Source organism: Neolamprologus brichardi, chromosome 5, assembly GCF_056152115.1.
Source record: "Neolamprologus brichardi isolate AB-2024 chromosome 5, ASM5615211v1, whole genome shotgun sequence".
In the NCBI taxonomy this organism is placed as follows: Eukaryota; Metazoa; Chordata; class Actinopteri; order Cichliformes; family Cichlidae; genus Neolamprologus; species Neolamprologus brichardi.
The window spans coordinates 18805895-18818389 of NC_142108.1; the positions used below are offsets into that span (position 1 = coordinate 18805895).

At 38.3% G+C, this 12495-nt stretch overlaps 2 protein-coding genes across 2 annotated transcripts; both read left to right on the forward strand.

Moving 5' to 3' along the window:
* emp3a (epithelial membrane protein 3a (MAM blood group)) lies at positions 1-3961 on the forward strand. Its single transcript, XM_006783213.2, has 5 exons — positions 1-194; positions 1279-1406; positions 1608-1710; positions 2131-2271; positions 3494-3961. Exons 2-5 carry the CDS (start codon positions 1329-1331, stop codon positions 3667-3669), a joined length of 498 nt encoding a protein of 165 aa, XP_006783276.1. The 5' UTR covers positions 1-194; positions 1279-1328; the 3' UTR covers positions 3670-3961.
* Positions 3962-4549: 588 nt separating this feature from the next.
* Positions 4550-12049, forward strand: sack1e (scaffolding CK1 anchoring protein E). The gene is made up of 21 exons (XM_087841323.1): positions 4550-4649; positions 4810-5464; positions 5902-6048; positions 6935-7059; positions 7150-7572; positions 7830-7886; positions 7992-8042; positions 8145-8198; positions 8294-8344; positions 8489-8539; positions 8647-8703; positions 8786-8836; positions 8950-9006; positions 9100-9150; positions 9256-9312; positions 9394-9444; positions 9549-9605; positions 9690-9740; positions 10174-10375; positions 10462-10668; positions 11505-12049. Exons 2-21 carry the CDS (start codon positions 5006-5008, stop codon positions 11661-11663), a joined length of 2418 nt encoding a protein of 805 aa, XP_087697449.1. The 5' UTR covers positions 4550-4649; positions 4810-5005; the 3' UTR covers positions 11664-12049.
* Positions 12050-12495: the final 446 nt, after the last annotated feature.

Sequence of the window (12495 nt, forward strand, 5' to 3'; positions counted from 1 at the left end):
GAAAGTTTGGAGGAAATGGCTGTAGAGAACTCCTCCTATGTCTAACTCTGCATTCTTCCTCGGTGCCCTTCTCTCCAAGTTTTCAAGCAAAAACCTCTGCAAGGAACGAAAAAGCAGAGATAGTGGATAGGAGTCACTAGGGAAAACTATCTGAGGATCTCTCTCGAGCTCTCGACTCCAACGCTTTGAAACGGGTAAGACGTTTACTCACAGAAACACTTGTTAGGGAGGATTATAAAGAGACTAACAAAATACTTCTCTGAGCTTTTATGAAGTTAAACTTTCTGTGTTAATCTTGAGATATGCTGGAGTTTTGTACAGTATACCTTAGCGCTGTCTTTCTGGATCATCTGAGATTTAAGAGCAACATTTCCCTGTAATGCCAGACCAATGCAAACTCCTGGCAGGGTAACGACACAGTGAAGTGTGCCAATGTAAACAGACGTGCAATTTACAGACTCAAAAGGTGACAAATCAAATTCAAAATTTAATTTTATCCATTTCTAATTTGAAAAAGTAGACAAAAAAACATCACTTAAAAGGAGAATTTCTAATGTAGTGTGCAAGCTTTATAAAATAATAATAATTTTATCCAGATGTGTTAGTGAAACTGAAGACTGTTACTTAACTATGTAATTTCCCCTTTGAGCTTCCCAAATGTTCAGGAAAGTGTTTATTTCCCTCTCTTCTGTTACCGCAGTGACAGTTATTAGTCACACAGAGGAAACATTTGATTTAAGTTTTAGTAAATTTGCTGACTTATCAAAAGATTTAAATAGTTTTACTTGTTTTGTTTTGTTTCGACTCAGAGGCCTGTTTACAAAAAAATAATTTGACAAAGTGTTAAAAACTTTTTATTCATTAATATGATTTTTATGCTTTGTGCATTTAAAAGCTGGAGGTTTATATCCAGATTTTAAAAAGTAGAAGCCACAGTATTCGATCATGAGCATAAGAGTTTCATACTACATGTTTGTTTACAGATGTTACAGGGTGCAGATGTTTTCATGTGCTCCTCAGAGACTGGATAGAGTCTAAAGAGATGGAGCAACTCCCCTGCATCCACTTCCTTCTGTGTGGCGTGCCTGTGCCTTGATAAATGAGCAGAGATTGTCAGTGAAACTGCCCAGAAGCAGACAAAGAGTCCAGTGTGTCAGGCCACGGAAATCTGTGGGCCACTTTAAATAGCATAAAAGAAGAAGACAAAGAGGAGGGTTCACTGACTAATTATAAAACCTTTTAATAATTAATCATTTTACTTTCTCACATACTTCACAGGGTCATTTGCACACCCGATTCTAGGCTCGTCCTCAAATCTCAGAATAGCCATGGTCTTCCTACTCATCTCCTTAGTGGTGCTGCATTTGCTCTCCTTGGCCATGCTTGTCATTGCCACCCTTGAGAAGGTGAGACGTGGGAAATTGTGTTAAATAATTTACCCTCTTCTATCAACAGATGTCGCTGTTACTCTGTATGTCACATGAAGAGCGCTGAGCAAAAAAAATGGTGCTTCTCAACATACCAGCTGTAGATTTGTGCCATGTGCCTTTCTGCATATTTGTCTTAATGTGTGAGTGAGCATACTTTGAATTTCTTTCTTTCTTTAGACCTGGTGGGTTTGGACAGAATCAGAAGTCTCCAACCTCTGGCATTACTGCATGTATGACAATGCTACAGAAGCCTGGTTGTGTTCTGCTATCAATAAAAGCGGTAAGAAAGTATTTCTAACTTCATACTTCATATCTCTAATTTCATTTATGCATCACTAGCTATTGCATAACAGTTCAAAGCTCCATAGTGAGCCATGCTCTTCCTTTAATAGAATAGAATAGAATAGAATTCAACTTTGTTGTCATTGCACATGTCACAGGTACGGGGCAACGAAATGCAGTTTGCATCCATCCAGAAGTGCTTTAGCCATGATATAGATATATTATAATATATATTAGCAGTAATATGGATATGTAAGTATATTACAGAAATGGATCTATTATGGTATGTTATAGTGTACACGGTATGAAGTATGTTATGAATATTCTATAACTATAAGTATGTACAGACTGTAGTGAGTACAAGCTATGTACAGGCTACAAACAGGATATAAATATGAAAAAAAACTTGTTCTTCCAGACTGGCTGCAGTCTATCCAGGCCCTCATGGTCTTCTCTGTGGTCTTCTCCTCAATCTCCTTCCTGGTTTTTCTGGGTCAGCTGTTCACCATGTCCAGAGGAAGCCTGTTCTACATCACAGGCCTCTGTCAGGCCTTTGCAGGTAGTTAAAGACTTCTTCTTTCTTTGCAAAGAGTAACCTGTGAGAATTTTACATTTTCACTCTATTATGGCCTTAACAGCTTAGCTAATTTTGTATTAATTGGACTGGACACTTGCATTACATTGATTTAATTTTAAAAACAGTTGCTTTCTTATTTTTCCAAACTTTTTGAATCATGCTTTTCTTCTATATGGTTGAAGTTTGACAAAGATGTTCATTTTCTTGTCATCAAACAGTTTTCTTATCTCATCTGCACTTCAAAACATCAATAAACTGGTCTGACCACAGTTTGTGTAGCCTGATGGTTGTGATTATAATCAAAGCAATTGCACGATTCACACCTTTAAACTGTGGCTCACTAGAGCACCACCGTGTGTTAAACCACAGCTGTATATAGTCCTCAACAAATTCAGTATTAGCTCCTGTCTTATCACCATTTGCTTAAAACTTTAAAAGAAAAGAAAAGAAGTGTTTTTAACCTTCAAAGTCAGCTTATTGTGTTTTTCCTTATTTTTTTTGCTGATACATTGGTGCATGCTCAAGACCTACGTTTCAGATAATGAGGCAAAAGTATGTACAAGTAATTCCTGTAAGCTTCGGTTAATAGATGTTCAGATAATCGCTCAGCGAGAACATATATTCCAAAGATGGTCATCTGAGGCACAGAAGCCCCTCCCACCTGCAGTTAGAACTTTCGTTTTGGGACAGGCAGCCAATCAGAACAGACCAACCGACAATCTTTTTGTTTTTTAGGGATATATATGCTGCATCTTTAGAAACCAGTGAGGTAGAGCATGACAGACAGCTCTTGGAGGTTGGAAAGCACTGATATGTCAAATGACATGGCTCCTCTTCTCTTAATAAAAGAGAAAACTGTATATGACCATTGATATTTAAAACCTTAAAATGATTTAGGGAGTCATCATAGATGTGTATTAAAGTGACAATAAATGCTCCTGTTTCTTCTGACTGCCTCACCCCCCACCACCCTCGCTGAGCATTTAGGGCTCAAAATCCTGAGGAATTCCGCTCACAGTACTGTATATAAACGTAAAGAACAAAACGCATAAGTAACAGACAGGTGTTAGTGTGAACCAATGTATCAGGTTCATCACCTCACCTGATGACTGTAAAATTAAGCAATGTCACTCACTCTCTAATGTGGCTTTAAAATACGATTTTTTGTTGTTGTTGTTGTTTATTTATTTTAAAACGTTTGCAGGTTTCGCGGACTTTGCCGCTTGCCTCATCTCCACCTTCCACAGAAAGGAGATTTTTGATGACTCAAGAGTCTTGAACAAAGGACACTTTGGCTACTGTTTCGTCCTGGCGTGGCTGTGCGTCCCCTTGCTTCTCGTGAGCGGAGTCCTGTACATCCACCTGCGCAAGAAGCAGTGAGCCAACAAGAAGCTGAAGCGAAGGCACCTTATTCAGAGACCTTATCTGTCTCTCTCTTTCTCTTTCTGTCCCTCCAGTTAAGAGTAAGCACACATGATGAGGAAATAAGATGACTGAGAATGAAATGCATCTTTAAATGCCACAGCTCAGTTTTCTTATTCCTGCTTCCAGGGAATTCAAAGTTACTATAATTGAGTGAGCAAATATATGTATAAATTTCTGTGTTTAATGTTTATATATTTTTTTTTATGCAATGAGAAAATGTACTCATTAAAAGAACATGCACTCAGAGCTGGGCTAAATAGCATTCCTGTGTTTTTAAAGGGTTCAGTCTGTGTTGGCTTTCCTCTCAGTAAGTGCTTTGCCTGTAAAGCAGAGGAGGTTTAATCTAACGACATAACGCTGTGGCTGCAAAAATGTTGCTCCCTCTTTGTCATTCAATCGCTCACCAATTTGTGGCATTTGCTGTTTATCTTTTCAAAGCAACCTCGGGACATTTTCGACGGAACAGCAGAACAAAAGAGGGGGGGGGGGGGGGAATCAGTGATAACTCCCGCGCTATCGTGCTTTAGAAACACAAACAGCTTCGTTAAAGCACTTCCAAAGAAATCAAAATGAAACAGCTTACAGATTGCACCTATCACCGTTTGATGCAGAGCTAGATACAGTATTACAAGTTACCCGTAAACTTACCCGTCAGGCTGGACCGGTCCCAGAAAAAAAACACTGCGTGGCGCACGACAGCTTCTCATATAAAGCATGCATGGCACTATAATCCACTACACGCCTCACACACAGGTATATGCATCTTCTTTACAATCGGAAACCGGCAAAATATGCTGTGAAGACAGAGGGGATAAAGTAGAGTCATGCCAGGGCGACTGTGATCCGAAGCGATCCGTCAGCTCCGCAGTATGTCTGGAATCTGGGAATGGTGTCAGCAACAAGGAGTGGAAGCCTTTAATGAAATTAGATAACAGGTAGGTGAGGTGACACACACAGAAGGATCACAGCTGCTCTCAGCTTACGTATCGTATCACACTTGAGCCAAAGAGATCAAACTGCCCAGGAGGTGAGTTTCACAAAGTGCTGATTTAGTCATCAAACATTTCAACCTATTTTATTTTTTGGTTGTTTTAGGGGACAAAATCATAAAGTCTGACTGCAAGCGAGGACAAGATATCTCTGAACTGCCATAAATGGAAACAGTGAGCTTTTTTTTTTCTTTTCTGGAGGAGAGGATGAAAATCTCAGTTTTTTTTTATTGGAGAACGACATGAGTTGAGTTTCATTACTTTAAAAAAGTAAACGCTTATTGCCGGGAAAGACTACAGCCATGTCAAACAACGAGGAGAGTGTGGATGAGGATACAGTTTTCCTGCCGGTGGATGAGTCCTCCCCGGAGTTCATCTATAGCGAGAAGGAGAGAGAAGCAGTGGAGAAGCTGCTGAGCGCTGGACCAGAGGCTTTCTACTCAGTGGTCAAAGAGCTCCCCGACTGCTTCTTATCCTCTGAAGAGGTCAGCCAGTTTAAAAGCTGGGTTCAGAGCTACTCTTTCAACGATCCGCGGCTACAACATGAGAATGGAGCAGAGAGCATCGCAGAGATGGAGGACTTCTGTTCCAGTTACTTTCCCTGCCACTCGGACGTGCCCGTCCCGGGCCTGGAGTTGGGCTGGCCTCATAAAACCCCCTGGTCGGTAACGGCAAGTGTCACAGTCCACACCAGCCCTCCTGCAGAAGGGGAACCTTCAGTCAGAGAGGTGATCAGACGGCAGTTACAAAGAGCCAGACAGGTACGCAAATTTCTGCTGGATTCATTATTTTCACGAATAGAAACAGCTTATGTTTTCATATGAAGTACATAAAGTCAGGATATCTAAAAGGAAATTAGTTATATGCTTAGACCCTGATGAAGACGCCTGTGTTTGTTTTGCTTGCTAAATTTCTCCTAGAGTTAAATATTTTTATGTTGTTGGGGTTTTGTTTTGCACTCCTGAAGATTTCCCGTAGAGAAAGCCTTAGAGGCAGCACTTCCTCTTAAAGAACTCTTTTTTGTTGTTAGGCATTTCTCTGATAATTAACCATCAAATTTTAACTTTAGGCCATTATGATTTCATCATTTCTTTTTGTTATGATTGTATTCTTATGATAGGCCTGAACACTGAAAGAAATGGGCTTTAGTTAAAAATGCAGGCTAAATTATATACATGCATATTTTCATGTCATTCAGGTAATTGCCATCGTGACAGACAGACTGACAGATAGTGCAATAATTGGAGATTTACACAGTGCTGCCTCTCGGGGTGTCCCTGTCTACATCATCCTGAACCAAAGGTCCATTCAGGAGAAGTTCTCGTCCAACAGGCTCTGGCATCCAGTGAGTCAACACATACAAATCAGCACACACCTAGCAGCCATCCTTCACACATGGCAGTAAATAAAACAAAGATTTTAGTTGGACACAGCAGCGCATTGTGGAATGGGATATTTTCGTTTGCTATCCTGGTCTTAACATGTGCAACAAAGCCTTGTTGTGCTCAATGTGGTGGCAAATTTAAGCTGACAAAGGATGAAACTAAAAACACTTCCCATATGTCCCATGCTACTGCAGTGACATATATAAGCACACATTTGTTCCCAAAGTCTAGTTTTTGTATTTATTTTAGTTAAAAATGTTTTTCAAATGTAGTTTTATTGCTTTAGTTCAGTTTGAGTTACTTGACTCTGTGCACATATGTTGGAACTCAAACTGCAAGTCTTGTCTTTTTGCTTTGACAAGCTGATGGTAGGAATGTAGCAGAGAATCCGCCACACAGCTAAACTGGTTGCACAGCATTCAATGGAGTTTGTATTGCTTTCAAGCAAAGACAGCATTCCCATTAGAGCTGCTGACGAAATAGATGAACAGAAGGTAAAATTCAGGGCAGAATTCAGCCATACTTGGATAGAATGCTGAATTAAAACCCTGTTTACACTTATATCCAATCCTTTCCACAAAATCAATTTAAATCCAAGTGTAAACACAGCTGTTACATGTACTTTTAGACATTCTTTCTTGTGTCCTCAGGGGATCAAACCTACACTCCTTTGCATTGATTATATCACCTTGAAACCTAAAGTACCACTTAATCATATCAAGATCATGGTCTTGTTTGTACCTACAGTACTTACAGCATTACACACCAATGTGACGATTCAGCTTTTGGCACTGTCACAGGTTTTAGTGTAATGCAATGCTCAGTTTAAACCTTGTGTTTTGACAGAACATACAGGTCCGAGCTCTTGGTGGGAGAAGTTTTGGTTTGAGGGATGGAAGAAAGCTGGTTGGGGAAATGAATGAGAAATTCATTCTGGTGGATTTAGACACAGTGATCCACGGCAGCTACAGGTAAACAGATTTGGCTTCCACCTGCTTTTCTTTGCATGTGAGGCGTAAATGCTTGAAAGTGACTCAAAACATTGTTGCTGAATTCTGCAGCTTCACCTGGACGGACACCCACCTGCACCGGCAGCTGATCACCGTCCTGAGGGGACCGGCTGTTGATGCATTTGACCGGGAGTTCAGGATTTTGTATGCTAGTTCACTCCCAGTTCTTTCCACTGCAACCCATGTGAACCAAAACCATCAGCTTAAAGACATTTCAGCTGTCAGACTTCTGAAAAGGATCGCTGTTGATCCCGATATCACCGACCCTCCCTCCCCACGTGCTGTTTCTCCTCTGGACTGGGATAGGATGGGAGTTTTTTCAGAAGAAAGCAGCTTGCCAACCAGTCCTCTGTATCTTCATGGGGAAGTAGTGAAGCTGGAGATGTCACTACAGAACAGCATGCAGTTAGATAAAAACACACCTTTAATGGATGGATTTACTAACAACCAAAACCATCTTGAGGATAAAAGAAGGTAGTGTATCTGAATTAGTCTCCACATCATCATCAGTCCTTGAATAAATATGTCAGAGTACAGCAGATATATTTAAAATTCTCATGGCCAGAATTTATTCTGTCCTTTAACCAAACCTGTAGCTGATCTTCTTGCTTTTTTTCTATAACCTGTCCTCCCTTTTGTATTATTCTCTGAGTAATTTCCAAAATAGCAAACTGGATATTTTCAATATTTTGTGCTACAGGATGTTTTTTTCAGATTTTTGTATCTGACAGATTCAAAGAAAACTTCTCTCCAGTGGAAACTGAAGTTGTTAAAAACTCAACTTTCAAGTGAGTCTTATTAAAAGCTATGTTATGATTCGAACTACTAGCTCTCTATGTTTTTTCCATGTCGATGATTTTCACAAACATTAGGGATCTTGATTATGCTCATAGGAACAGAGAGCCTTTGACGGCAGAGCCAGCTACTTCAGAGAGAACGAAAAGGTAAAATTAATAAGACACCAGAAAAAAATAATTATTTTTAGACTGTCATTTTCAAATGTATGTATATTTTCACCATGTTATTAAAGATTTTTAAATCGACAGGATCACAGACAGCCTTTCTCCAGTGGCAACTAACATGGAGAAATCCACTCTCCAGTGAGTCTTAGTAAACACTATGATTCAAACTATTAGATGTTTTTCCCATGTTGATGTTTTACACAAACATTTGGGACATTTGACTACTTTCATAGGTGCAGAGAGTCCTTATCAACCCAGCCGGATACTTCAGCGAGAACAAAAAGGTAAGATCAACAACATACAAGTATTTTTTTTTATTTATTGTTCAAATGTATAATTTTATAAATATTTATATGTGGTATGACTGAGATTATTAAGGGTCTGTTTTTCCAGGTTGATGATATTTGGGATCTTATTTGTTTTCACAGGAACAGAGATCCCGTATCAACTCAGCCAGCTACTTCAGACAGAGTAAAAAAGTAAGATCAACATGATATAAGGAAAAATAATTATTCATTTTAAAGTGTGTCACGTCCAAATATATCTATATTTTGAGGATATTCTTATAGATTTATATATTTGACAGGTTATCTGAAAGCATGTCTCCAGTCGCAGCTGACATAGAAAAATCAACAGTTTTCAAGTGAGTGTTATTATGAGCTATGCTATTATTAAGACTATTAGCTCTTTTGCACAAACATTTAAGGTCTTGACTATTTTCATAGGAGCAGAGAGTCCTTATCAACTCAGCCGGATACTTCAGACAGAAGAAAAAGGTAAGATCAACAAGATACAAGTTAGTTGTTGTTGTTGTTGTTGTTTTTTATTGTTCAAATGTATCTTTTTATAAATATTTTAGGATGTTTTTACAGAGTTTTGTGTTTGACAGGGCCAAAGACAAAATCTCTCCAGTGGCAACTGATGTAGTAGAAAAATCAACTTTCAAGTGAGTCTTGTTATTAGCTGTGGTATGACTGAGATTATTAGGGGTCTGTTTTTTCCATGTCGATGATATTTGGGATTTTATTTGTTTTCACAGGAACAGAGATCCCATATCAACTCAGCCAGCTACTTCAGACAGAGTAAAAAAGTAAGATCAACATGATATAAGGAAAAATAATTATTCATTTTAAAATGTCACGTCCAAATATATCTATATTTTGAGGATGTTCTTACAGATTTATATATTTGACAGGTTATCTGAAAGCATGTCTCCTGTTGCAACTAACATGGAAAAATCAACAGTTTTCAAGTGAGTGTTATTATGAGCTATTCTATTATTAAGACTATTAGCTCTTTTGCACAAACATTTAAGATCTTGATTATTTAATAGGAGCAGAGAGTCCTTATCAACTCAGCCGGATACTTCAGACAGAAGAAAAAGGTAAGATCAACAAGATACAAGTTTTTTCTTTGGCAATTTCTTGTCCAAATATATCTATTTGTATATGTTTCTAGGATGTTTTTACAGATATTTGTATTTGATAGGGTCAAAGACAATCTGTCTCCAGAGTCAACTGATGTCATAGAAAAAACACTTTTCAAGTAAGTCCTATTATTAGCTATACTATGATTAAGACAATTAGAGTCTCTGTTTTTTCCATGATCTTGATCTTGGTCTTGATTTAGGAGCAGGGAGTCCTTATCAGCACAGCCAGCTCCTTTAGAAAGAACAAAAAGGTAAGATATCATGTCCAAATATCTGGCACCAAAATAAGTTATTGAAATAATTGTATAAATAATAATTTAATGTCCAAATTGTGTATTTTGTAGATTATATTGTACTCTATTGTATTCAGTACATCTGTGGTTTATTGAGAAAAGCTGGTCATAAGCATTTTAACTGTACCTACTTTAAAATAATGCCAGATTTTTCTTCTGTGTGTATGTGTGTGTCTGTATTGGTATGATTGTTTTTTTTATGACTTTTCTATCCTTTTATATTCAAATGACATGTTCACACAAGGAAAACTTTTTTTTTTAAAGGATAAAGCCCAGCGGTTAGAATTTAGCTTTCCTTTTGCGTATTTATTCAGAGTTGTTTCATTTTCAAATGGTCTAGAATGTCTAAAATAAAGTTTGTCACTTTTTATTCCTACTGGATGGAGTGCAGCATGGAAAGAGACACTTCCAGGCACCACCCATCAGAGAGAAGCACGACTTTATACACCAGAAATACATCTAGATATGATGACAAAGCAAACGAGGAAATGTACAGGCGTTACTCATTTCAGGCAAGGAGGTACTCTATTAAAGAAGAGGAGAGTAAAACAGATGATATTGCAAAAAAAATGGGGAACAAGCCATCTTCTAGAGTAAGTAACCTGCTTTTGCTTTCAAAACACTCAATGACATGTTGATATGCTCCTAGCAAAGCTAAGATGTATTTCTCTCCTGTCAGAAGCCGATAATCTTGAGCGTGCAAAGGGAGGAGAACTTCAGCGCTCTGAGCGACATCATGAGGAAAATTCCACGGACCAGTTCAGGACTGCTTAAGAGAGAATCAAAGAGTATACATACCCAGTCCATGTGGGATCTGAGCAAGGAAGATGCAGCTACAAGTCATGAAAAGAAAGGAGTCTCAGTGCCGAGATATACCAGGCCCATTGTAAGTGGGCAGATTCAACTAACTAACTAAAGGACTTTTTACTATTTATTGAGGCTCTCCCTTTTCTCTCTGTGCTCTCCTTTTTTCTTCCCCCTTAATCCCTGTGAGCAGTTATGTCACATAGCTGCCTCTCCCTGTGCCTGGATTGGCCAGGAGTTTCTTCCTGTTAAAAGGAAGAATCCTCCTAGTGCTGCTCATCAGCGATAAATTGAAAGTTTGGGGTTTTACTTACACTGCAGTGCATTTAGCTCACAATATAAAGAACCTTGTTATTGTGATTTGGCACTATAGAAATAAACCTGAAATTAAGTCAGTTGTCACTCCACAAAAACATAACAGTGGCCTTTTGCAAATATCTCTTCTCCTCAGTATTAAAAGTTATCATCTTAGAACTCTGAAGTAAGTAATAAGAAGCCAAAAAAAGGAAAAACAATTATTTTTAGTGCAATTTCCTTTTAGTAAAATCCATGTGTTTGAATCATTGCAAATAAAAGATAAACATACATGTAGAAAGTACAAATTAGCAAAGGGTTTTCAGCCTTTTTGGCTGGTGACCCCTAAAAACTACAATCAAATTTTAAAAAAAAGTTATTGTCTGAATGAGTGAAATCACATGTAATTTATTTTTCAAATATTTTAGAAGCGACAAGAATCATTTCTACTGTTTTAGAGTGAAAAAAAAGAAAAGAAACTAAGTAGTCTGTTTTATCTCTGTAATTACCCTCAGGTTGAAAAACAAAGGTAGCATTAACTTTAAATTCACTCATATGTGAGAAGTAGATAACTATAGTGCCATAGTGCCAATATCTGATACTCTTTTTCTGTTTCCCTGACAGTATGAACCATCCTACATAACACCTGGTCTTACCCTGATGGAAAAGAGGAACGACAAAGTGAGGGCCACATTAATGCCCACAGAGAGGCCTCGCAGTTACACTTTTCTCGGTGTGGACTCGGGAAGGAAGAAAGGAGGAGCGGGAGAAAACCATGAGTGATATACTGTGAACACGTTCTGTCACAAAGCAAAGAAACCGGCTGGCGGTGGATATTTTACGATATCTGCAGTGTTAACTACTGAAAGTATAAGCCAAAGCAGGCAGAGACTGTAATGAAAAGCATGAGTAACAGGCACATGGATAACAGGCATTATGGATACGATGTTTTACATGTACAGTGACTTACATGTAAAATAGTCATATTGTTGCTGCTCACCAGGAAAAATATCAACTCTGTTATTTGTTAAACATCTTTTTTGATTAAAATGTTCATAGAAGTGACTTCACTGAGCCCCTTCAAGTGGCTTTAGATCTTTGATAATAAACTGATAATGACTTCATTAGTTACACTTTGCTGGTAGATTTGCCTCAATTCTTCAAGACACAGATTCAACAAGGTGCTGGAAACATTCCTCACAGATTTTGGTCCATATTGAGATTATATCATCACATGGCTGCTGATATTTGGTGACTGTGGAGGATGTTTGAACACAGTGAACTCACTGTCATGTTCATAAAAGAAGTTTGAAAAACACAAGAAGTTTGAAAGGCAAGTGTTGCAACAGAAATCGAGACTTATCAATTGTCCCGTTCTTACCTGACAGGAGTCACCCTGTGTGGTCTTCTGCTGCTATGGCTCATGTTCAGAGTCACTTAAATTCCCCTTTTTCTCCACTTTGATCCTCAGTATGAACTTAAGCATGTTATTGTGACAACATTTACTAGCCTAAAGCAGGTGTAGCTAATGAAATGTGCAAATGAAAGTGGAAATAAAGGTTTGGTGGTAATTTAGACATACTGATTGATTGTTAAGTGACAAAATCACAAAGGC